This window comes from Mangifera indica, chromosome 3, assembly GCF_011075055.1.
Source record: "Mangifera indica cultivar Alphonso chromosome 3, CATAS_Mindica_2.1, whole genome shotgun sequence".
NCBI lineage: Eukaryota > Viridiplantae > Streptophyta > Magnoliopsida > Sapindales > Anacardiaceae > Mangifera > Mangifera indica.
The window spans coordinates 6,141,925-6,168,675 of record NC_058139.1 but is presented as its reverse complement, the minus strand read 5'-3'; the positions used below and the strand labels follow the sequence as shown (position 1 = coordinate 6,168,675).

At 32.4% G+C, this 26,751-nt stretch overlaps 3 protein-coding genes across 6 annotated transcripts; all 3 read right to left on the bottom strand.

Moving 5' to 3' along the window:
* Positions 1 to 16: 16 nt before the first annotated feature.
* LOC123212456 (magnesium transporter MRS2-1-like) lies at positions 17 to 4,367 on the bottom strand. The gene is made up of 7 exons (XM_044631604.1): positions 4,242 to 4,367; positions 4,072 to 4,124; positions 2,702 to 3,309; positions 1,310 to 1,438; positions 884 to 1,219; positions 750 to 797; positions 17 to 421 (listed from the first exon to the last, which is right to left on the bottom strand). Exons 3-7 carry the CDS (start codon positions 3,287 to 3,289, stop codon positions 191 to 193), a joined length of 1,332 nt encoding a protein of 443 aa, XP_044487539.1. The 5' UTR covers positions 3,290 to 3,309; positions 4,072 to 4,124; positions 4,242 to 4,367; the 3' UTR covers positions 17 to 190.
* A 3,535-nt stretch (positions 4,368 to 7,902) lies between these two features.
* LOC123210114 (chaperone protein dnaJ 8, chloroplastic-like) lies at positions 7,903 to 9,486 on the bottom strand. Its single transcript, XM_044628321.1, has 3 exons — positions 9,021 to 9,486; positions 8,852 to 8,920; positions 7,903 to 8,320 (listed from the first exon to the last, which is right to left on the bottom strand). Exons 1-3 carry the CDS (start codon positions 9,222 to 9,224, stop codon positions 8,138 to 8,140), a joined length of 456 nt encoding a protein of 151 aa, XP_044484256.1. The 5' UTR covers positions 9,225 to 9,486; the 3' UTR covers positions 7,903 to 8,137.
* Positions 9,487 to 13,555: 4,069 nt separating this feature from the next.
* On the bottom strand, positions 13,556 to 22,724 carry LOC123212183 (probable protein phosphatase 2C 60). 4 transcript variants are annotated; one of them, XM_044631248.1, is made up of 11 exons: positions 22,640 to 22,724; positions 21,557 to 21,679; positions 19,596 to 19,659; positions 18,311 to 18,419; positions 17,357 to 17,510; positions 16,179 to 16,304; positions 15,147 to 15,270; positions 14,969 to 15,045; positions 14,752 to 14,804; positions 14,131 to 14,185; positions 13,556 to 14,047 (listed from the first exon to the last, which is right to left on the bottom strand). In XM_044631248.1, exons 2-11 carry the CDS (start codon positions 21,671 to 21,673, stop codon positions 13,964 to 13,966), a joined length of 963 nt encoding a protein of 320 aa, XP_044487183.1. In that variant the 5' UTR covers positions 21,674 to 21,679; positions 22,640 to 22,724; the 3' UTR covers positions 13,556 to 13,963. The 4 variants fall into 4 exon arrangements, with proteins under 4 accessions (XP_044487183.1, XP_044487184.1, XP_044487181.1 ...); XM_044631249.1 differs by having other exon boundaries at positions 14,127 to 14,185; positions 22,558 to 22,656; XM_044631246.1 differs by having other exon boundaries at positions 22,558 to 22,656.
* Positions 22,725 to 26,751: the final 4,027 nt, after the last annotated feature.

The window sequence follows — 26,751 nt, the reverse complement described above, 5'->3', positions numbered from 1 at the left end:
AATTTTTGGACTATGATTTAAAAAATTTAAAAATACGATTATAATAAACAATTATTCACATAAAATATTCACAAAAGATATCCTAAACATGTAATGATTTGTAATTTAATCTAATAATCCAATAAGGGGGATTAAATAAGACCTAAAATAAATTCCTCTAGAATTTCTAACAACAATTTCCTACTATTGTCTACAGCGGCATAAGTCTTCTGTATTTGAAGTACCATACAAATGCAAAAAATATGATGATTCCAAAAACTCCAGTAATTATCAGAACCCATTTAAATGCATTAGCATCATCAAATAATGATATTGGAAAGTTCATGCCAAAGATCCCTGCTACAACCCCAAATATGGCAACAACAAACGTTGCCGTTGTCAGCAACAGCTCAAATTGGATCAGCTGGTTTCGGACATTATCCTACAACACAAAAAAGAATTGGTCAGCATTATGATACATGTTTCCCTTTCAAATTGTTCTCAAGAGATAATTCAGCTGCAGTAAGGAAATTGTAACTGAAATTCCGTCTGGCAGATCTAATAGGTAGGGTACTACTGGATTTTGGGAATCACTGTGATCATCTTTAAAGCTATAGCTACGGTATGTGCAATCTCAACACCCACATTGTCCATCTTTTTGTTAATTTATCACAGATAATTGTGAAAACCAGTTGAAAATTTTTGACCAGCTCTAATGCATTGCTGAAGAATAAATTGCGCATGTTGTTGCCAATAAGAAAGAAACATACCAACTGAATGTTGATGAAAACCTCGGTGTCATCAATATATTCCTTCAACTGACACAAGTGAATAAAAATGATGATTAGATTGTTTCCCATACTGCACAAAAATGAGGATCAGATACAATGGATACAGTATATACCGATGTCAACTTGTTTAGGGTGCTATCAATAACTACAAAGTATGCCTCCAGCAACATCTCGAGCTCCTCAACACTATCAGTATTACTTTCGATACTCCTCATGCTTTCATGCCTGCTCCTTGCAATGCTCAAGCTTTTCTCAAGCTTACGAGAATCAGGGGGAGACGAAACTGGAGATACAGGAGCAGAAATAGATAGCATGCCATCAGTTGATCTGTATCCCATCAGGGATTGGTCACCATACACTGATGCCTCCATTCGCCTTTTCTTCTCAGTAAGATACATTTCTGCCATATCCCCATCATCATCCATTAGCTGCTCTATCTCATCTCTAACCTAATTATATGCAATTGCAAAGAAAAAAGATTTGTTACAAACATTCACATGACAATAAGAGTTAAAAGGTAAAAAGCCATTACACAATACCTTTTGTACTCTGCGAGTCAGTGCTACAAGTCTGCTTTTCAATCGACGCACACGTTCCAAGTTTAGTGTACTAATCTTTGATGTTAGTTCATCTAGCAATGGATATGCTTCAATTTCCAATTCTGCAGCCTTTAGAAATATACAATTAAGGGTGGATTACTAAATGACCAAGTAATCAACTCTACAACAAATAAGATGACATACAGCTATTATATATTAATATTAAGAAAACAAATGAGGAAACCCAACAACAAAATATACTAGAAGGTCTTCAATTTTTGACAGCCCAATAGTAAAGCAAAATTGTCATCTCCATTGGACCTTACTTGGACTGTCACATAAATCAATATTTAAAGTCGCACATGAAAAAGTCCAAGACACAGACTTTCCCTTGTTACAGACATGGCTATAGCAGTGGATTTCCCTTATGTTTTTGCTAAGCAAACTGACAATAGGTCACTAGAGAAGAAGAGAGACAATAATTGGAGACCCAAGCAAATATATTGGTTTAATAGAATATTTCTAAAGAGATTTTTTTTATATTTCAATCTACAAGAGGAAAACTATTTTAAAGATTAAATATCATTACACACCAAGCTATACTAAACACAAATTTCACTTCACTCCTGAAATTTTGGTGAACATTTGGATATAAAAACAATGTCCTTCTGTCTCAAGATTTGCAGATTAGATAAATACGATACATGAGCGGCAAATCCATGTATCTAATGGAGAATGGCCAATAATATACGTATCCATTCCCTTGGAAAAATTAAAATACTAAGAAGTCTTCACAGAGGAAGACAGTGCAGTCACTAATAGTATCGCCATCCTTTAGGCCAGATGCTACATTTCCCCATCACAACTTTGATTTAATCATGACAGGAGACCAAAAACAAAAAGACAGTCCTCCTAAGTTACATACATAAGCAATCTTGAACAACTTTTACAAAACGCTGCCACTTGAAACAATGTATTTTCAGTTTTATTTGTACAATAAACAATATAAAAAAATCTACTCATTTCCAATGAAGAGGTTTTTCTACATTTCATTAGCAGAGGAGGTTATCCCAATTGCCGACTTATGTAAACTACTGAAAGAATGATAAATTAATCAATTAAACCAAGATATATAAGATAAATTAGAAAATCAAAGGTTCCACAGTCCATAATTGCTCTTATATCTAACCACAACTTACAGTAGCCATCTATGAATCATAATATTTTGAAGCTTAGATAGAACATCTTATTACTCAAACTAGAATTACGTTAACCGTTCAAGATTTAACAATTTTGGAGTGCGGACTCAAAGATGAAATTACCAATTTTAACAAAGTTTACTACCAATAATTTAACCCAAAGATAAAAGAGATTATGTTCCCAACATTGCACCTGAGAATCAAGAAACGTACAAGCAGCATCCAAAGCAACTTCAAGGGCTCTAAACTCAAAGGGCAAGTAATCAGGCGATGTGCTCCCATACACATTGTCAAAATTCCTATTTCGCCTCCAGTTGGGATCATTACCTTCAGACTGCCAGACTTCATTCACTCCAGCTGTTGTCAAACGCCGTTGTAGCTCCACCACATATTGCAACACGTAGCTATCGAGAGAATTCAGGAGCAGAACCTCATCTGCAGTGATAATACAACGTATCTGCTCTAAATTTACAACAATAGCCTTCTCTCTGCCAAGAATTGTAGAGGGGTAAACAAACAAAGGATCGAGTAAGCGCATATCACGAGCAGGTAAATCACAACGACGCATCATTGTGAGCTTGTCAATTTCCATGACATGTGAATTCCCAGATGTATCAACACAAATCCATGATCTAACACCCTGGCCTCGTTTCTTCAACCCTGAAAAATCCATGCCTTGGAACGGTTGATGTCCTGAAGTAAATGGTCGATAAGAAGGATCTCTAAGGTTTACAGCAGATGCAGGTTTTGGTGGAAGCAGGCGTTCTTTAAGTTCGGCCATTGATGATGAGCTCAAAAATGCTAGAATGCATGAAACAAAAGTGTTACAACTATTGCTTCTCTTACTACTACTATATAGATATATTCAAACAAATGTGCTGAAGAAAAAAGATAAGGCATCTTCTTGCAAAAACTCCTTACCCACTACAAGTATTGATGTACACAATTTATGGCTTTCATTTCAAATCTTCCACATTCATAAAATGGTTTAATCATGATAGGACACTTACTCAAATACTTAAAAAAAACATTTGGCTTCTGAGATAAATATACGATGCCTAACGTATGAATTCCTATCTACATTAGAAAAATGGACTAAGGAAGGAGAAGGATGAGCATGTGTCCTAAAATCAGGATCCGGCTCGGCACAACACTAAGCATAACTTTAAACCCACTATGGTACCCCTTATCTCCAACATAAGATAATACAAAAAATCCAAAATTGTTAAGCTGATATCACGGACTTTATAAATGATCGATACATGAATTCTTCCTTGCTTAGCTGTTAGACGATTTTTCAGCCTAACTTCCAGTACAAAGAAGAGATGAAAAATAAAGACCCTAATATCCAACAAAAATCTATAATTACATGGCATTTAACAAGCTCACGAAAAACCTCTAAAATAAAAAATCCCCCACATATTACAAAAACATAAGCCAATACCAAAATTTACATCAACTAATCAATTTTTTCAGTCGGTTCTAAGCAAAAACCAGGCGGTTCTCATCATTTCTACATAATTTGCAGAATCAAAAACTCCAAAAACATAACTTATCAATTACCTCCACTGGAAATTTTTCACAACTTTGACAGTCAATCAGAGTGTGCAAATTAACTGCAGAAAAAAATGAGTAAGCAGATTAAATAACAAAAGAACAAAAGCAATCAACCAATGAAAACAACAAAAAGAGACATAAATTAAAATAAAAAATTAGAACCCTAGATTTGAAACCTGATGAATGAAATAGTAAAACCCAATTGAAGTCACGGGCGTAAGAGCAGAGGCGACAGAGAGTCCACGTAAAGAAATTGAAAGAAGGCCATTCGTTTTCCCACCCAAGGTATAGTAAGATCCCGCTCCCACCCTCAAACTTTTAAAAACTTAAATACTCATATATGAATTAAAATCTTTTAAAATTTTTAGTTAAAATTAAAAGTAAAATTATTATTTAATAATAATATTTAAAAAATTAAAATTTTCATCATTTTATCTCCTTTATTTGAAAAACTAATAATTTCTTTTCAAAATTAAATTTTAAAAAATGACATTTTTTCCTTACCTAGAGTTTTAAATTTCGTCGATGAATTTTTAATAAACAATAGCTTATCTCTCTCCCTCTCGGTGACATCTCTTCCTTTGGTGTTTTCCCTCTAACCGCAAATTTGGATTTGACAAAATCTAAACGAAAAATCAAAACTTGTTGTCTAGATCTTCATCATCCAAACGAAATCTTCATTTGGGCAATAAAGACGGTCCAATCGAGGAGTGTCTTCCTCCAGATGAGGACGACTCTTTATATAGACCGTCGTTGTCATCCAGACAAAACAGATTTATATGGACAATGAAGGTCTAGACGAAGAGTTTTGATTCTTCATTTGAATTTCACCGAATCTAGACATCATCAATCAAAGAGAAAGAGAGGTCATCAAGAGAGAGAGAGAGACTATCGTTTATAGAAAATTCACAAATAAAATTTGAAACCTTAGATAAGGAAAAAATGTTACCTTTTAAAACTTAATTTAAAAAAAAATATATGAGTTTTTTAAATTAAGAGGGTAAATAATATAAATTTTTATTTATTTAAATATTATTATTAATTTTATATTTTAACTCATAGAGTATTTGAATTTTCCAAAGTTTCGTCTATGGGTAAATCAAACTTGTGATTTTTACTTTTCCTTTGGGAATGACTCTTTTGGCCTTTGAAAAAAGGGAGAAGAACTATTTCCCACCCATATTTTGATGCATTCTCACATTGGCACCCACGGCAGATGAAAATCCAGTTTTCCCACTCATGAGCTGTTAAAATGGATGATATCTGTTTGCATACGGATAAAATGTCCATTTTACCCTTGTTAGATGAAATGACCAAAATACCCCTTAATTTAATTTTCCAAAATTGATGTGAGGGTTTTACCATTCACCCCCCTTAGGTTTTAGAAACTAACATTTTCACCTTACCTAAAGTTTTTAAACTTTAAAAACTAACATTTTCACCCCCAAACCTAGAGTTTCCATATTTTTCAAAATACAGCCGCCCCCCATAACTTTCAAAACTAGCATTTCACCCCCATTCTTCAATCTCATCTCCCGACGTCTTCTCCGGCGTCGTCACCGGCCTCCTCCTTCTCCTAGTGCGACGGCGGTGGTGCGACGAAGAGACCTCCCTTCGTCGCACGTCGTCCAGATCTGGGAGATCGCTCCCTTCGTCGGTCGTCGTCCAGCTCGACGAAGGTCTCTCTTCTTCTCTCTTCGTGGCTCGTCGCATCTGGAAGACGCGACGATGAAGGACGACGAAGCGTCGTCCTTCGTCTGTTCTTCCTGATCTGGACGACGCTTCGTCGTCCAGATCTGGGCGACGAAGGGTCCTCCTTCGTCGTCCTTTGTAGTCGGAGATGGGAGATCGGTCGAATGCGTCGGCCGTCGATGGTGGCCGGAGAAGGAGCAAACCCCAGGGGTGAAATCTAAACTTTTCAAACTTTGAGGGTGGGTTAGTTATTAGTTTTTAAAACTTGGAGGGGGGAAATGGTAAAATTTAAAAGTTTTAAGGTTTTAAATAGCAAATGACGATTTTGCCCCTGTCTCTAACTGAAAAATTGGACGGCAGTTTGGTCACGGGTGGGAAAACTGGATTTTCATCTGCCGTGGGTGCCAATGTGAGGTTGCATCAAAATATGGGTGGGAAATAGTCCTTCTCCCTTGAAAAAAACAGAAATAATGTGGCGTGACTGTGAGCAACGAGAGTTCAAAGTTCCAAAAAACAAGTACGGGTCCTCAATTTGCCAGCGTCATTCCCGAACTTAACTCCCCAACTCTGCTTTTACACTGTTTATTTTGGCGCCAATAAGGCTATGACCCCAAACCCAAATTTAAAAGTGGTATTAATTAAACTTTCTATACTGTTTAGGGTATAAATTAACTCTTATACTGTTTACAGTGAGTAACTACCCAACGGTTAAACTTTTATTACCCATAAAATATAAATTAACACGGATGTTATTCGTATAAACCGAGTTTTCTATCATTTGTCATCCATTTTTCAAATTCTAATCAATTTCCAGTAATAAATCCAACAAAAGACTAACCACATTCACCCTTCATACCTTAAAACACAAATTTTCCTCAAATTGATGAGAACAAAGGAATACACCAACCAACAAGATGCGAGGTATAGGAGATAGAGGCGAAAAGCATGAATATATATATTTTATAATTGTTGAATGTTTGGAGGACTAAAAAGTCCAATTGACTAGATATTAGTGTTTTCCAATAGACTTTGATTATGATTGTGATAATTATTAATTTTTAGTATGATATTGTGTATTGATAATATTTATGTTAATGATTGAAATGTGGTTATACGTGAAAACTATTGAAAAATAATCGAAATAATGGATTTGTTCAATTTAATATTGAGGTTAGAGTCAACAATTACGAGACTAGAGTGGCATGAGAAGAATAAAAGGTATAGTCCAAGAGGAAGGTGAAACTAAGATCAAGATCAATTTGGGAAATTAATTACAGGGTTTTGAGGTATTTTAAGTAATTTCATAAAACCTAATTAAGTTTAAAGTTTTATTTTCAATACTAATTAGGGTATATAAATATAGTTAAAAGAGAATTGTAATTTGAACGAGGGAGATGCTCAATTACTTAGCCCATATAATTTTTGGGCCAATTGTTGGCCTAATAAGCCGATGGTGCTCCTTAGTCCTTATTCATTTACTTGATTGAAATGGATCAATCATATGTTAATGTCTTAATTAGTTAATTATATTAAATTGCAATGTATATAATTGGATTATTATCATATGGTGTTAGAAGATGAGATTGGGAATTCATTTAATAAGAAAATATGTCTCCGAATCATGAAGTTTAAACTTCATAAATTAATAGGTTTATCCAATATCAATCCAATTCTTCAATGGGTTGCAAAATTTAAACCTAACGAGTTGTTTTTAATATCGAGAATCATAAATACAAGTGAATTTTACTAGTCTTTTTTTTTTTTTGAATTGAAGTTTTATTAAAATTAATGTAAAAAGAATTTCAAGAAATTGAGTAAAGTTGTGGCAAGGTTAATGTCAAACTAACTTCCTTAAGCATCGATAAAATTATATATACACACTTTTGGTGATGTGTGTGATTGATTGATTTTAAATTAAAAATAAATTAATATTTAATCAGATAATAATATGTTATCTGTATATCAAAATTATATAATACAAATATGTATATATATAATATTGTTCATAATTGACTTACAAATACAGGCGATCTTTGAATGTTTCAAATACATGTGGTTCCGTTAAGTTTTGGGAAAACCTGAGGGTAGACAGTGGTAGTTTCCCTCGTGCAAACCTGTAAACGGATTGGACACACATTTAATAAATGAATTAAATTGGTAATTGTGACATTAACTCTATATAGGTTTGATTGAAAAGAACATGTAAATGGGCCATGGCCCATTACATTTGTTTTTTTCTAAACACTTTTTAGAAAGAGAGCCAAAATATCTTCTTTCTCAGCTTCTATATGTACGAAGAAAGAACAATGGCTGTTTTACATTCAGGTATTTACAATAACAACCTCCATTCCACTTTTGGGGTTGCAGCTTGATTATTAAACTAAATGTAAGGATTAATGTGAGATGAGTAGTCTCTGATTCCAGCTCCTTCCCATCCCATCCACTCTTCCCATAATTCCCAATCTGGATCGTCCATTCCCCTCATGGGTTCATCAACCCCTTCATCATACGTCTCATATAACATCTGAGGTTCACTTTCTTCCCTCAAATTGCTCATCACAACCTGCAATTCATAACCAAAATACACCATAAATCACACCCAGTAAATGCATATGCTACAAAAAAGAGGTTATCACACTAATCAAACTCGACGCCTTTTTAGAGGGGTCAGCTGCGCCAACCAGCCCCTTATGACAATAACAGCCCTTCGAAGCATAAAAAAAAGGAAAACCTGGTGGGGGCAAGATGCCTTGTGAGTTTGTCCCCTCTGTTTTGTTTTTTTTTTTTTCACTCAAGAGCCAGAATGAAATTATTAATTGCATTATTATTTTTATTTAATTGTGAGTGATTCAATGACAGCAGAAGAGACATCATAATCAATAACTCCAAAATTACAACAGAACATTGCCGGCCATGTCGTTTCTGATAATTGTTTCTGTTTTCGTTTTCAGTTTCATTTATGCGAAAGAAAAGAATTTTCCTGTTTCATAAATTCTTTCCAATTGGATAAAAGATACAGAAAAAAAATTCAAACTCAATATTAATCAACCCCCCTCCAAAAAAAAAGAGAGATAGAGATTGAGATTCAACATACTTGGTAAGCTTCATTGATCCGATGAAATTGAACCCCACAATTGTTTCCTCTACAAACATCAGGATGATACTGAAAAAAAGGCACAGAACAAGAACAAAAATTAAAACCCAGAAATTGCAAAATATTTTAATAAACAATGAAAAAAAAAAAAAGAAACAGAGAGTTAAACCTGCAAAGCGAGCTGTCGAAAAGCTTTCTTAACCTCAGATTCAGAGGCACCCGGCTGAATCTTGAGAGTCTTGTAGGGATCCACCATCGAAACCGAAGAAGAACAAGAAACCCTCATCCTACTCACCATATTCTTCTTCTTTGAGCTCTTGAATTGGAACCCATTTGATCGAACCATTCCACTAGCAGCAGTAAAAGTAGACATTGTTATATGATAACAACAGAATATTAACCCGATTAAAAAATTTCTCTTTTCTTCTTATCTTCTCGTTCTCTCCTTGTACGCTAATAAAAGGCGGTTCAGTGGGGATGAATGATTGAGGTTTGAAAAATAAAAACAAATAATCAGTGGGTTTGGTTTGGTTTTGCGCAAATAGAAAAGAAATTGATTGGATAACGTTGGTTGGTTTGTGGAAATTCAGTGACAAGATTTAATCTTTTCAATAATGGATAGGTGGAGAAAACTAATCTAATTCTGTATTTATAGAGGGAAACCTTTTGTGAACGAGGAGAGATAAGATGACCGGTCCTTATCTAAAGATGAAGGGGTGACGTGTTGTGTCATTATTTGCTCAATGAAAATTATACTAAAATTAAATAATAATATATAAGTGCTTATCTGTTTCTTCCATTGATCTTAGTCAGATTTATGACTTTTAATTTGTCTTTTTATTTTTCCCAGGCAGCAACATTTACCAATTGCCACCCCAAGTGTGTGAAGTTAACCTTTTCACTTTCTAAGTTTAAAAATATATTTTTCACCCTTTTTCAATTTTGGACACTAACTTTCCCGGTAGGAGGATATAAAAATAATTTGCGAACAATTTTAGCCACTTCATCTCATATTCCTCTTCAGCTTTGTATGTTTGTAGTTTCACCACATCCTCTACGCAGTTAAGGATAAAAGGGAAACAATTCAGTCAACCCATTCCTTGGTTTGGTTAGGTATATAATTTTAAAATAAATGTAATTAATTTCCATAAAAAATATGGCTTTGAATTTTTCTTTTATCTATTTCACACATGCATTAAATAGCATACAGGGAGAATTTTATGCATTCCCACTAATTCTCGGTCTATTTTATTAGCTATTGAAAGATGGGTAAGTCTCAAACAAACAATATTATTGTAAAAGATCTTCACCATTAAGTTTGAAAATCACAGCAAAAGTTTTAGTGTTATTTAAAACATGTTTAATAATAATATTATTATTATTATCCCTTTTGATACTTCAGATTTTAGTAAATTCCTATAATTTATGAGTAATTTTATATGTATTTAAAATTAATACATATAATTTTATTGATAATTTATTATATTGTTAAATATAATATTATCCATAGTTTCTCTTATTAATAATCTCTTTTAATATAAACTAATATTTCGAATGGAATTGAATGAGGTGGATATGATTAATTGTCAAAAGAATATGAGAAATGAGAAAATGATAGCCGGTGGTAGCTTGGTCTGCTGCATAATGTGGAAGAAAGGCATTAATTTAATTTGATGAGACAAAATGTCAATAGTCAACATGGTTTATTTATGTTATTTAGAAACCTAGAAATACAAACCAATGGATTCCTTTGATCCAACGGCAGTTCCAAGTATTTCACTCATATACTTAATAATTTTTCAATTTTTAATATATTGCTTTTTTGAATAAAGAAGAAGCTTCAAAATAAACATAAGGTTGGAAAGAAGCAACATTTTTTAAGTCAAATGAGGCATTAATTATAGACTGAAAATTTCTTTGAAGCTACCAAGTTTTTGCTTGGAAGCTAAGATTAGGATCGTCACTTTGAAATATAAGTTTCTTTAGAAACTTCTATTATTTAATATATTTCATATTAACATCAAGTAAAAATTTTTATAATATCATAATAATTTTTAAATAAAAATAAATTTAAAGAAATATTTTTTCATTTAGTATTAAATTCACCCGTTTATTTAAAAAAATTAAAAAATTCCCATTGAAAGGGTTTTTTTTATAATTTTATATGATTTTTGGTAATTATAAGGATATTTTAATAATTTTTAATTAAGTGAATAATTTAATGCTAAGTGAAACCTTGACAGTACAACTAATTATATGCCTGAAATGTGCACCAATAATGGGTGGAATGTATAAATTTTATAAGATTAGGGGCAAAAGTACATTAAGAAATGACTGGGATTGAAAATAAAGCAATTAATTAGCCAAGAAATGATTGGTGCAGTGAAACAGTGACACTTGTGAAGACACGTGGAAATTGTGACGCGCTGAGGGACAAAAAGTGCATCAACTAACCTGGAGGGCACGGAAGTTTAAGAACTGCAAAACGATTCGTTTTGAATGACTGGATAAAAGAACCCGAGTGATGTGGTGAATTCGTGGCATCCGTTTGTTCGGTCGAGATCCCGAAAATTTTGCACGGTAATGTTTGGATAAAGAGGTTGACGTCACGTGTATTCACATAAATACAAAATAAGAATTTGTGACACGTGGTGGTTGATTTTTAGGCCAGTTAGGGTTGAGTTGTGTCTTATCAGAAAAACCATGGTCGTAGTTATACAACTTATCAGAAAAATGTGATTAACAATTATAAGTTGGATAAAATTTGTACATTAATATGGGAGATGTGGATTAAGCAGATCAGGGTTGACTTTCATTGTCTTTTGTGTTTTAGATTTTTAGGTGTTTAATAATTTCGGATTTTCTACTTTATAAAATGCTTGGTTATTAGAAAACGTGGACGGCATTATAACCCCAATAGAAACCTTTTTTATAATAATATGCTAATTTGGATTATTACGCCTTAATGTAAGAATTAACTAAAATTATCTGCAAATGGGAAGTTAAAAATCCAAGCAGTTCTAACCAAGAAAGAGGCATCACTAACAAAGCCAAATTGCAAAACCAGTTACGCCCATTCAAATGTAGAATATATTCATTTCCTTATATATTAATAAAAAATAGGTCAATAAACTTATTCCTATTTAAGTTTTAGTTTATTTTCAAAGTCTCATCTGTAGTGTTTCAAAAACTTAAACAATCATTTGTTTCTAAACTTTTATTAAATTTTTAGTTAAATATATATTTTATTTATAAACTCTAAAAGTTTATATTAATTTTTTCTCTTAGTTTAAAAAACTAACAATTTTTTTTAACATTAAGTTTTAAAAATTTATTATTTCCCCCTTAGGGTTTGAAAAACTAATTCGGCCAACAAACAACATTCGTACTATGTCTTTTGATTTGGCAAAAAGGGCATTGTTTAAAAATCTGACAAAAAGATGGCGTGTAGATGATGTTTCATCGTCCAGACAAAACTTCTTGGACGTGGATGATGTTTTGTCGTCTAGATTTAGATAACAAAATATCATCTTTTATCATCTAAATCTGAACGACAAATCGTCATCATTTGTTGACGATTCTAGATAACAAAACATCATCCATCATAAATACTTCTAAATGATGAATCATCATTTGGATGATGAACCAATTCAACAGAGAAGATTGACTAGCGATTAGATTCCTTAGAGCCATAAGAGATGAAACCCTAAAATTGGGTTGAAACAAAGTTTCAAAACGTTTGGAGGGTGGCTACAAAAGAAAAAAATTTGAAAAATATGAAATCTAGAGCTGGGTGGAACTGTAAATTTTTTAAAACTTAATCCTAATAAAAATTGTTAGTTTTTCAAACTAAAAGAGATAAGAGAATAATATAAACTTTGAAGGTTTTAAAATTTAGTGATAAAATAACGATTTTATCTTTTATAACTAACAGTTTTGGTTAAGTTTAACAACTAATGAATAGGTATTTAAGTTTTTAAAATCTCAAAAATATGTTTTTAGGAATGGGCTATACCTTGTGTGAAAATAAGTCTTTTGGCCATAAAAATATAAGCAACATTGATTGGTTTTTATGCCAAGTTTTGTTCTCCATTCTATGCCATCCTTGTCAAGCAATCACTTCCGGGTGTTTATATAATACAAAGTATCATTTTCAAAGTGGCTTGCTGGGTTTGATCACAAATATAAAATATATAAATATTAAGATAGTCGGTTAAGCAGAATTATCAATGGTTTGACTTGAAATCTTGATACTTTTCCCACAATAAATTGGTATTTTATTTTTGCAACTCATAGTTTCACAAAATTTACATCAATGTATTAGAAAGCTGCACAGAAAGCTGGATTGTCCACCATTCAAGCAACTCCCACAACTTATAAACAAGCTTAAAAGTTGTGGGAGTAGCTTGAATAGTGGAAAATCCAGCTTTCTGTGCAGCTTTCTAATACATTGATGTGAATTTTGTGAAACTATGAGTTGCAAAAATAAAATACCAATTTATTGTGGGAAAAGTATCAAGATTTCAAGTCAAACCATTGATAATTCTACTTAACCGCTTAAAAGTTGTGGGAGTAGCTTGAATAGTCGATGTGTTTGATCCATTCATCTCCTAAAACTGATCAATGCGCTTTTCCTCTGAGCCGCTCGTCATATGCAATTTAAATACTCAACATGAAGCACAAGTGCACACAAAACAATTACGCAACATAAGTCATCAAAGCTCATCTAATCAATGAAAATGCTTTTAAATATCTACAATCGTATCCTCAGAATCACTTTCTATATGAAAAATTTGAGGCCTGTAATTCTTTACCTCACCAGAGATTTCAGATGGTAGACAATGCATTACCAATTTATCAGCAGAAATTGATCCTCTTACTTCAGTTCAGTTTTTGCCAGATTTCTGTCAGATTCAGATTATTATTCAGCCCTGGTGTGATTTCTTTCGGACCTGGATTGTGATTCAGTCTCTGCTGCACTTCTTACTGGCTTGGATGGTTGATCATAAGGAGATGGCTCATCTCGAGAATGTGCTTGATAGCAAGCAGACAGCTGATCACCCACAGAAGCACCAGCTTTGAAAGGTTTTTTAAACTGAACCAAGATCATGGTCATATTGTCACATCCTTCAGCACCAGCCACTGGAGCCAAACACCTATCAAATACTCTCTCACAGATGGTAGAAAGTTTAGTTCCTGCATAGATAGAGTGATCACAGATGTTTGATACCACAATGTTAAACATCCAAAATATATCACCAGGGATCTCATAAACTCACAGTGGCCAACTGATCCCGTACATGATCCACAAGTTGTTGACTTGAAAGGCAATCCCTAGTGGAAAAGACAGGAATTCATCAAGTAAGCAGAATTTACATTCAATCAAGTTCCAGCAGTTGCCAAGAAATCAACACACCAAACACAACTTGTAAGTGCACCAAGAAGGATTTCAATACTAGAAATGAGGTCTCAAGGCTCTAAAAGAGGGCCTATTCTGCCATTAATCCAGAATAACTCTCTCGCTCATTTAGTAATATGGACTTTTAAGTCAAGTGAAACTGATACTTAAGACATGCACCTTTTTGGCTCGTAAGAAATATCAACAGCTCCAGGAGCAATAGTTGGGAAAAAAAAAAAAAAGGATAACAAACACAATGCAGAGCAAGTTCGTGAGTAATAAAGAATATTACTTGCCATTAATCAAGTTCAAGCAAAGTTGGGGAACTGGGCTCAAGTCCTCAGAGATTTTAGTAATAATAAATACTAACTCTAGTACAGCCCATAGAGTGTTTAGAGAGCATTTCAAGAGAGAGGAAGAAAGCATCTCGAGGGAAATAGATTTTTAACAGGCAACTATACAACCATACAAATATATAATTTAAAAGACGGAAGTAACTTACCAAATCCCATCACAAGCTATAACCAGAAACTCATCATCATCACAAAGCTCAATCTAATTCAAGGGGTCAGAAGATAATAATTAGAAAGTAACACACAAAACACATGTAGACAATTTATATAAATATAAAATAAAAAATCCTCAATGGATCCATTGCCCAAAGTAGCAAAATTTGTGAGCCAAATACAACATTATTCACAAGCACTCAAGAAAAGTACAGTATTTATATCCGGATTGGCAGTCACAATCTGCTTTTCAGCAGGCAAAGCTTTATTCAGCTTGAACTCCACGTCTCCTGGTAACAAACAAAAATTTGATAGCTAAAGGAGTTGAAATTAAGAGTAAGGAAATCTCTAAAATCTCCCCTCCAAAAGAGGCTGAAATAAATTTGATTACCAATAGCCCTTGCCAAGTTTAAACTTCCATTAACACGCCCAGCTTGTATATAACCACCAGCTTTCATTATCCTATCTCTCTCAACCTCAAGGTCAGGCTTGTGATCTTTCGACAAGTTATGAGCCTGCACAAAATGATTTCAATAAAAACAACACATGCAAAATTTAGACGTACCACATTATATAGGAGTCATAGCTCAGCATAACATCAAGAATAACGTCCAGCCTTATGTTAAAAGAGAAAAAAACTAGTGATAGGTTCAGGTGCAACCACTGGGCTAACATCTAATCTTATGATACACGGGGACTAAAACCAGTGATGGTTGCAAGTGTAACCTTATGGCATGATCAGGAGTGTGTGGAAAGAACAATAATACAGTAACGAAGTTGGATCCCAGTTTTATATACCAAACAATGTGGCAGCAATTTGGCAGTTGATTTTCACAAACCTTATCAGTTATCATCCTATACTTAGTGTTGCCAAATTCAATTGCCACATCACCTGGGATTCCAACTTTGTAAGTATAGTATTAGTGATAATGAACATTGCATACTGCAGTAATCCCCAAAGGCTGCGCTGAGCAGTTAAAGCCCTTGGTTCCAATCAAGAGTCAAGACCTATCTCCCTTGAGGGCACCTTCTTAAGGTATTATATCTCACAAGGTTCCCTACTAGCAAAAAAGTAGGGTCCAACAGTAGTCTTAGTTTGTAACTCGGTGAACATGTTGGGACATGATTGAGAGATTACTAAATATATAAAAAGGAAAAACCCTCATGATGTGAGTTTGATTTACAGACGAGTTCATGAGTCAATTGGTGGGCCAGGAGTTACTTAGATATGTCCTAGGGCCAACAGCAGGTGCTATAATTGATCAATCAGTAAGTATGTTGCTTAATTACAAAAGAAGCAATTTTAAAAATATTTATTCAATTATTTCAAATATCTCAGTTTGCAGGGGGCGGAATTGAATGTTATAAAGGCCTAAAAGGATACACACACACACACACACACACACATGCAGTACTAAAATACCTGACCCTTCCTTGATAACACACAACGAGAATCGCCAGCATTTGCAACAAGAAGTTGCTTGTTTCGAATGATTGCAACACAAGCTGTGCTTCCGGAAGTTGGTCCATGAAAACCTGAGTGAGGGCCCTATTTACACAACAAAATCATGTTATAAAAAATCTATAAAATTCTAACTAGCAAATAACTCAACAACCAATCAAGTAAATGGACTAGGATATAAAACGAAGGAATTTGGACAAGCACTAGAAAAATTACATACAAAACTAAAACCCATAGTGTTTCCATTTTGGAGGAAAAATGGCAAATCACCAGAACGCATCTCTTTCACAGATATTTTAAAGATGCATAAGACAAATGAAAAAAAAATCTACTTTCAGTTATATATTAAAACCCTAATACTGATATGAATTTAGCATAGCCTACTTACCACTGAAATGCTTCGGGAATCTCTTACATATAAAGGTTGAAAATAATGACCAACTCACTTTCTCCTTATTCATTTGTTTCTTCAAGTTTTTATTACATTATATGATTTATTTTATTTTATATGAAACAACAAATTTAATTACGACCGAGAATCTACAATATGAACAAGATGTCATAAAGCAATACAGAAAAATAAGAACTAACAACATTATAACCCAGGGTATCCTAACTGCAGCCCCTTGTCTCTTTTTCCTCCATCCTCAAGTAAATTTTAGCAATTCCAAAACCTCACTCATGAGAAGTTCTTGTCTGATTTCCACAACTCTTCATGAGTGTAAATGCATAGAAGCATTAAAAAGCTGTATATAGGCCTTATATATACATAAGAAAAGGCATTAAAAGATGTATAGGCGTTAAATTGTAAAGCACATATTTCTAAGATGGCACAAGCTGATGGTTTTTCACACTTTTGGCAAACTTGAGTTTTCATGTGAGTAACATGCACTCTATCTTAGAGAGATTTTTCAAAATTTCAGATATAAACTTAGAGTAGATTCACCAAAATTTATGATTTTATGAAGTAATTTTAAATAAGAAAAAATGATAGCTTGAATTGAACATGTCTCAGCATTAAAACATAGACATGAATATTAATGCTCCCATCTGCTGAAAGAAATCAACTAATCAAAAGGTAGAAAAACTGTTCCGTTGCCACATAATATTAAAAAAGTATGTTTCCCACGGTAAGATACCTCCTCAAAAGTCCAATCATCATTGTGATCTTTAACTTCACTACTCCTAGGACACCATATTAACCCTTCAATCATCCCTGAAAACTTATCCATTTTATCTCCCAATACAGCTAATTCTCTCCAACCCCTTTGTCCACGCATCATCTCATCCATTCTGTATAAAAACGGTACACCAGTTGGAAAATGAAAAGAATAAAATAAAGGTTATGACATACAAAAAAAGAAAAGAAAACTTATCATTAAAGTAACAAATATCATCCTAAATTACAATTTCGTGGCAGTTTATAAATTAAAATAATTACAAAAAGACTTAAAAATTGAAGCAACCACAGAAAAAAAAAGGCTGTTTCAATGAATGTACGCCCTAAAACAATAATGCAGAATGAATGATAGAATACATAGGACCGATCAGATGCAGTGAGAAGTTGTCATGCTGTCCAGCAATAAAGAACAATACCAACACCAAAGATTGGAAATATTAACAATGGAACAACAAAAGAGTTCTAAAAGTATTAGATACAAAAATCTCATATAAATTGAAATTCACAAAAAAATTGGAATAAGCAAAAATTTTAACAATAAAACTATGTACACACACTTTTAGGTATACGATTGGGTATACAGATGATGTGTCATCATGTGATTGAATATTTTGATTTAAGAATAAAGTAACATCCAATCATATGATGACACATCATTTGTATACCTAATTGTATACTCAGAAGTGTGATTGCTCAATTTTAATGATGCTATGCATGAAAAGGTTCATGACGGCAACACGGTTAAAGTGAAGTATTGCACATCCATAGTCCAGTATCAGATATCAAGCTAAACAACACATGACACTTACAGAACAGGGACACCTCATCTGCCTCATACTCGGACCTTGACTACATTAAGGCATCTGTAGAATATACCAAGTGTGAAAATACTAAATAATGCTAATCAAATAACCTGAGGAAAGCTTTCTGTGCAGAAGTGCCTATATCTCCAGCTGAATACGCTTCATGCTTGAGCACCTGTTGGTGAAGATACTTGGCACAGAACTTAGACACTGCTTTACCTACAGATTTATGGGCTTTGTTAGGACAAAACATGACAATATATCACCAACATATAAAAAAGAAAGATAATACCATGAAGGTTTCAGAAACATCAAGGAACCCATCAATGACACAGTCAAGACCAATATAGCATAGCTCAATCCTCTCATCTCCAAGACAATAGCTTAACGCAAAGGTTAAAAAAAAACAAGCACTCAGCTTTGAGACTCATCCAAAGACAAAAAAGTTAAGAAAATGAGATAGAAAATAACAAAAATTAAAACTGCATTTTGCCAAAAGTCAATGTGAAGACCCCTGACAAACCAAATCATTATCTAAGGTTTTTACCTTATAATCAGAATTAATAAACTCCTCCTAAGTTGCAAAAACATAACTGTACAAATCACATGCTGTGTTAGCTAAACAAGAAAGTATATCCACAAAAAAATCAGTCAGAAAAAAACCACTGTATCTTGTATATGCCAGGTGTTTCATGACATTTATAATACCGAGTACAAACATCAACCCTATTGAGACTGACTATAAGATAAATAATAAAACAAAATGCATTTCGATTAATTTATTTTTATTTGTTATTTAAAATAGACTTGTCATGGCTACCTCACTAAACTAACGCGCCACTATTTGAGGAAAAAAAAAAGTCACTTTAGATAAAGCAAACAGCAACTCCAGAAAACTTGACACTGCTAGTATTAATAACCATGAGAACATAAACACCTTTTAACTGTGTGCAATGACAAGATCTGGAAATCATTGTTATATTAAGAAGACTCCCAAACTTGCAAAAGACTACCCAGAAGTAAGCCGAAACTGAATCATGAAAAAAACTATTTTGCTGATCGCAAAAGCGTGCGCATATATTCATAAATGAAAATAAATCAACTCATCAAGATCGATGACAATTGTCATTAAAAGTTAACTAACATTGAAAGGTGAAGGAAAAAAAATATTAGAATTTGCTTATCCATTGGAAATAACAGCATGATTGGATTTCATAAATTATTAACCTCCAGTGAAATTTAAGGAAAAGTGTTGACATTCTAAAGTGAGTTGAGTGTCATGCCATCTCCTAATGACCACAAATACCCTGTACAATTGGATATAATTTTAAATAAATAATACTTATATATATATATATATTAAATTCAGAAAAATTACAGAACTTGGATGCTAACCTCCATGTCCGTCATAAACACCAAAGAAAGATGTACAATCGTCCAAATCAGGATAAGCTGCATGCTGCAGAATAATCATATGAGTTTTGCATATATAGTCAGATGCATTTGTTTCAGAAAATTATGAAGCTGCATTTCATTAGTTCCTCCTCCAAAGATATGAGAAATATGCAACATTATATAGACAGCAGAGCACATTTAAAAGAGGCATTTCCTCATCAAATCCCAAGTAAGGCACATCAATCTCCCAACACACTCAGCATATTATGAAAAATAGAACACATCTTTATGTCAGTTAAAACTCAATAATACCAGTTTTGACTTATGATATATAATAGTAATAATATTGACCTGAATGAAGTTATAATGATGACAAACAATTTAAGAATAATTAAGTGCCTTTGTCAGTAGGGAAAATATTTGCTTCAGGTTCTAATGAAAATGAATAAAAAAGATAACCTTAATCTAAACATTTCATGGCACCACAATAACAACCAATAAAAAAAGAGAATTTAAATTACTCTAAACAGGAAATCAAAATCTGACTTAACCCAAACAACATTTCACTTGCTTCTTTAGACATAAGGTTGTTTTTGTTTCATCAAATTCATATATTGTACTAACTACAACAATGATACAAAAACAGAGATACATCAATATGACCAGATTCAAATTCGTAAGCCTTCTCACACAATGTCAATGGCATGTTTACAATGACACTTTCTTCTTTGGAAATCTAGAAATGATATATATACCTTTTTGCCTAGAAAAAAGTGCTGAGAGTATATATGACAGTCATCAGTGATCTAGTTGAATAGTTTTACCAAATTTTAGTCCTAGCGTACTTTGATAGGTCACTGATTTATTTGGAACTGACTGTATGTCTATCAAGTTATTCAGGTCCAAAGTGGAATTTTAAGAGTTTATTGCACACTGATACTATTCCGTACCAAAGTAAAACGCCTATAGACTTGGTAATTTTAGTACACAAATGACTCCATTAATGGACCACAATCCTACTGAGCTGAAAACCTGAGATTCTCAAATTCACAATTTCTCTCAAGAAAAAGGAGCCTAAATCTAAATAAAAAGAAAAGCATTTCTAAATCATCTGCCGTTGTCATTAGTTGACCAAAATCAGAAGGCTTTAGACTATTTATTGCAATGATATGCAAATTATATAATTAAATAACTTTGCCGTAAGAATGTGATAATTTATGGATCATTACTATTGTATTTTTATGGAATAAGGGCTATAGCATAGTCATAGACATCTATTGAAAAATTTAGCAGTAAGCCAGTGGGTAGCAATATTTAATAAGTATCTACTTCATCATAAATATATTCTTGCATTATCAGGCTACCGTCTCTGTATGGTCTTAGCGCTTAAAAGAGCACCGTCATACTCAAATAACAATTTACGAGGACTACATAAATATCATCCAAGCTTCTTTTCCTACTAAAAGCTCCCATGCATTTCCAAGGCTTTAAGAGACTCCAGGGGATTTTCAAATTGCTGCCTCTTTTGGACAAACCAAAATGACACTGAATCAACATGACATCAACACTGTCCACACAGCGCAACACAAAATTAGCTACAAATCATAAATGGTAATACAACAATACAACGACAGGAAGGAGACATTAACACATTGTAACTAACCTATTAATTTACCATAGTGCTCCTGTATTAACAAACTAAATATGGAGAGTGTATGCCAATCTTATTTTCTCAACATGTATGCTAAAAACCCAAATACTATATACAGCAAATGCAAACATATATTAAGGGTTTAAGTCAGGACTCGTACTATATTATTGATCTGAATTGATACCAATGTCCCCATATCACATGAGCTCTACATGTCAAAATACTAATTACTGTCCTTTTGTAAGTTTTCTGTTGCTCTTCAATATCAATATCCACCAGTACAATATAATTTATATAATAAAGTACTCACAGCATCTTCCATTGTGGCACGCCACCCTTGCATGGACGACACCCCATATCGAAGACTCTCATTTTCACCATCCTCAGAGAACTTCTCAGTTTTAGGGTGGCTCAGATATACCCCCATTTCAATCTGCAACACACAAAATAACCTATCAAACACCAAAACCATCACAAAACCTGTCGTTCTTTCATTTACGTTCAAACACATTCTCTATTCCTAAGCTTTCCATTTTAAGAAAAAACATAGTCCAGTTCACGAACAAACAACAACACAACTCACACCAACAATCTTCTAATCAGTTGGATAACCTGATCAACTTAAATAACACAACGGATCCTCTAAACGAGCTGAAACCAACGATCCCTTCGGTTTCCAAGAAAAACAACGAAATTAAACACATGAAAATTACGTGTCATTAACTCCACAAACTTAATTAGGAAACTCAGCACCAAACTGTCAACGGTTTAAGCGCAAAGCGCAATACATTACTTTCCCTTAAGTTTTCAAATTTCTCCCGTTTTCTCGAGAACCACATGGATCAGGAAATTAACAAGAAAAGAAAAAAAAAAAAAAGTAAAATGGAATGGAAATACACTAAACAACGAACGGCTCTGAACGCAAAACAGCTCTTTCTCTTAACATTTTAAACTTTCTCGCATTTTCTCGGGAACAAACGTATCAAGAATAACAACAAAAGAAACAAAAAAAAAAATGTAAAACGGAACGGAAATTCAGTTCTTAGCAAAAAAACTAAGCACTAAACATCCAACGGTTTTAAACGAAACACGGCACGTTCTCTTAAGTTTTCAATTTTTCTAGCGTTGTCTCGAGAAACAAGCGGATCATGAAAATCGACAACAAAAGCAAGAAAAATCGGACGTAAGATGGAATGAAAACACAAGAAATTAATAATGGAGATCGCATTAGCTGAAGAGACGAATAAACATAGAAAATAAATAATAAATGTAAAATTTAAATTTAAAAATAATAATAATAACAATAATTACTGTTATTTGGACGCCCGTTCAGTTTGAACAGAGAGCGAGATGTGGAGCTGGTTAGTGAGATAAAGGAGAAAAGTAGTTTTACCTTTGATTCGCGGACCTAAATCATAGTCTCTGTTTCGGCATACAGTTTTTGGAGCGAAACCAGTTACAGTGTCACTTGCGTTCCACGTGATTACCTAGATTTTTTATATTATTTTGTATTTTCTTACACGTAATATGACGTAATTTAAAAGTCTTAGATTTCGACAACCACATGTCAATTAATGTGATAATTACTTACAACATTCCGTTTATATAATAAGTCAAAATAATTTGATTATAATTTAAATAATTTTAAGAATGTTGACATTTTTTAGATTTTGGCTTGGTTCTAGTTATTTGAATAAAGTTTATTCATACAATTTATTCGTATGGAGTTTATTTTAAAAAATATAAATTTTATTTAAACTGAGTTTAGTGTTTTTTTTTTCTGAAAATTTATTAATTACATAATTAAGAAAATATAAGAATTTTAACATATATAAACTATTTAGTCATGATAATTTTTTAATAAGCCTCAAACATCGAGCTTCACTAATAATTCATAAAATAATTTATGCAAAATCTTATAAACCGTTCTAAAAAGCAATCAAATAATCTAAAATTACTTATAATTTTAATTTTTTATTGAGAAGCTTAAAGTTTGATTTTCTTTTATAAGCTCTTGAGTTTATTTAAAATGTTAAACATTTGGAAATTTTCTTGTGTCATCTTTATAAACCTTGAGTTGATATATATTTTTTCTGAAAATTAAAATTAAATAATACTTGTGTATTTTTCAAACAAAATAAACAATATCTATTTACAATAAAACTATATGTACAAACAATATATAATACTCTTAAGCAAATCTTATATTGATAAAATACAAAAAAGATGTTGGTATATGTACATCTTACATCGTTTTGAATAAGAAGATTAAACTGATTAAATTGTTTGTAAATTTTTTAAACTATCAAAATGTATTTTTTGTTGTAAAACTTAAAAACAAAATCATGATAAACTTTGTAAAAAAGAGACGGGTCCTATATCGGTAAAGTATGAGAGAGATATTACATGTTTGAACAATATCTTGAAAATAAGTCGGATTATTATATCAGAAATATGAATCTCACTTCAATGGACGGAGTATTGTATCAACGGGAGAGATGTTACATGTGATTAAAAAAATTTGATTTTGTTATAAAATAACACCTAATCACATAATGAGACATCTTCATTTATATTTAAGTCTACTTTCATTATTTATATATATAGTGTTATTCATCTTTTTAATAACAACTTTACAGTTATAATCTCCATATGTATATGACTTTGTTTTATAAAATAATGTTATTTTATTTATAATATGATAATGCTCTTAATTTTTTTACTTTTGGATCACGTAATGCAAGTTGTATTCGATAATTTGTGAGTTGTATGAGATGGTAGCATGTTCAATAAGATAGAAATTATGTTGGCATGAAATAGAAGGCCATGATTGTTAGGATCCCAAGTGCAAGATATGGAATTTGGATCCCACATTAGAAAATATGGGTAACTAGTATGAAGTTTATATGACATTGGGCTCTCTCGTCTCAATAGCTAGCTTTTGAGGTGTGGTTCTCCTAAGGTTCGTATCATTTGGTATCAGAGTTATCACCATGTCTCCCAGTTACAATCGTGCGGTACGGGTGGTGATGTTGGTATTGCAGTGCTCGTCCGGGGCTAACAAGGAGCTAACGCACAACTAGTCTATGTGGGCGTTGGGGTTACGAAGCTGGTGGTATGTTAGAATCTCAAGTGCAAGGTATTGGATTTGGATCTCACATTGAAAAGTATGAACAACTAGTGTGGGGTTTATATGATCTTGAGTTCTCCCATCTCAATAGTTAGCTTTTGAGGTGTGGTTCTCCTAAGGTTTGTATCAATGATCACTTCGGTTGTGCTTTAATTTGCATAAGGTCATGTGTTTACACATGTTGCATAGTATGTGGAGATTCCAGTCAATCTTCTAAATGAAATATTACTCTTTCATCCCCCTGACACCGTATGACATTATTATTAATAGGGAGTCTGAATTATTCCATGTAGCATCAGTTTAATCTTCAACCATGTTATATTAATCATAAAACATTATTATATATCGTGACATAATGCATATCGGTACTTCCATCAACATAAACAATATATTATATTAAGGTGGTGGGTTTATGGTTGATTATAGGAGGGACAATAAAAACTCTTTAAAGAGTTATCGAATCATGTGTGAAAAAACTCAGTAACAACTAATTGTTTTCATATTTTTGATAAATAAATAGCTATGGATCAACATGCTTTAGTGGGAGAAGAGAAGATATGGGAAGGCTGATCAATGTTTGGAACGGATATGCCATCAAAAAAAGAGAAAAAAATACTTATTTTTTAAACTTTAAATAAAAAGAAATTATTAATTTTTTAAACTAAGAAAGAAAAATATAATAAAATTTTATTTTTAAAAAAAATATTTTTAATTAAACGATAATTTTAACATAAAAATATAATAAAAAAGTGAGCTTTTGAATTTTTAAAATAATATAAGTGAAAGCTTATAAATGCTCCAAGTTATGGAAAGAAGCCACTTGGCCCTCAAATATTACCCTTTTTCCGGAGTATAATCGAGGAGCATAACATTAGATAAAGGGGAGATACTAAAGATGAATTTGAACGATGAAATATGTGAGTAGGGCCACATCTACCGGGCCGATGTTCTTCCTTACGGAATTTTCCATGAGTGAATAAAAAAATAATATTATATATATTTTTTAATATATAAATATATATTTTTATATGTGTTATCATATGATTAAATAATATTTTATTTTTAATTTAAAATAATTTAATTATATGATAATATATAAAATATATATATATATAATAAAATATATAATTTTATTAATTAAAAAATAACATATTTATTTTTATAGCAAAATCATTAATAAATAAATTATAAGATTGATCGTTGAAAACTAGACATGTTAATTGCAGTAGCCAAAATAGAGGTTTCACCTGAAGTCTAGAATTCAAGCCCAGCACTATAATATGTCAGATCTGACTATGGGCATTTCGAGTTAAACTTTGAGTTTTAATATTAAACTCATAGACCAACCTAACCGAACAATTAAAAAATTAAAATGACAAAAGTTTTAGTTGTTTCTACCACAAGTAGAAGCCTATGGCTATCGCCATTGTTTTATTTTATTTTTTAAATTTTTTTATTTTTTATAGAAATTAATCCAAATATTTTTTATTTCCAATTTTATTTATAAATCTCTAAATCACTATTATTTCATTATATTCTCAATCTCATTTTCTCTTATCAACTTTTTTTCAAAAATTGTTTGAATTTGTAAATAACAATTTGTTGTGTTCATCATTTTATTTTAATCATTACAAAATATTATAAGTAGATATAATATTAAATGAATTCAAAAATTTAGACATTGAGGATGAGTAAATAAATGATATGATCTATATATTTTATTTATGTTTATAATTATACAATATATAAATTAATTAATTTATATTATATTATAAATTTATAATATTTTTTATCATGTAACAATTTTAAAAAAATTGTTTAAATTAGTTGTCTGTAGGCCAGTCTATGCCTGCACAACCCCATATACACGGCTAAGCTTTAGGCCTTAAAAATTATATAGCCCAACTTAACCTGAAAGTTTATCACTGTATGGATCTAAGGCCCAACATAGCTCAAAAATCTGATAAAACCGAGCCGAAATCAATCCGAACCATATCTAATTGAATTTGTCGTGATAAAGTTACGTCTGAGGACACAACTTTATCATGCTGGGGACATAACTATACAATGACAAAGTCCAACTACTCACGCCGGTCCACTCCAGCTTCGGCTTCTTCTAGGACTTTGTTTGGTTTTTTCCTAATAAGTCAAATTGATATGGCCCAACAGAGAAATCAAAATCATTTAGAATTTGACAACTATCACTTAAATAAATAATTAAAATATAATATCGAACCTAAAGGTATAACTGTAATTCTGAACCATAATGGACACCCTCAATTCCCCGACTTTTTGTGTTCCGTAGCTTTCTCCACCATGCATTTCAAATTCTCTCATGTTTTACCTCCTGTAACTTTTTTGTTGTAAGTGACTTC

Coding starts and splice junctions, on each gene's coding strand:
- LOC123212183 (XM_044631249.1), bottom strand. CDS start 21,673: ATGGGGGTATATCTGAGCCACCCTAAAACTGAGAAGTTCTCTGAGGAT. Junction 19,660..21,556: donor GTGCCACAATGGAAGATGCT/GTGAGTACTTTA, acceptor ATTATTCTGCAG/CATGCAGCTTATCCTGATTT. Junction 14,048..14,126: donor GGATCAGTTGGCCACTGTGA/GTTTATGAGATC, acceptor CTATCTATGCAG/GAACTAAACTTTCTACCATC.
- LOC123210114 (XM_044628321.1), bottom strand. CDS start 9,224: ATGTCTACTTTTACTGCTGCTAGTGGAATGGTTCGATCAAATGGGTTC. Junction 8,921..9,020: donor TTCGACAGCTCGCTTTGCAG/GTTTAACTCTCT, acceptor CCTTTTTTTCAG/TATCATCCTGATGTTTGTAG. Junction 8,321..8,851: donor GGATCAATGAAGCTTACCAA/GTATGTTGAATC, acceptor TATGAATTGCAG/GTTGTGATGAGCAATTTGAG.
- LOC123212456 (XM_044631604.1), bottom strand. CDS start 3,289: ATGGCCGAACTTAAAGAACGCCTGCTTCCACCAAAACCTGCATCTGCT. Junction 1,439..2,701: donor GTACGTTTCTTGATTCTCAG/GTGCAATGTTGG, acceptor ATATTTCTAAAG/GCTGCAGAATTGGAAATTGA. Junction 798..883: donor CCCTAAACAAGTTGACATCG/GTATATACTGTA, acceptor CACTTGTGTCAG/TTGAAGGAATATATTGATGA.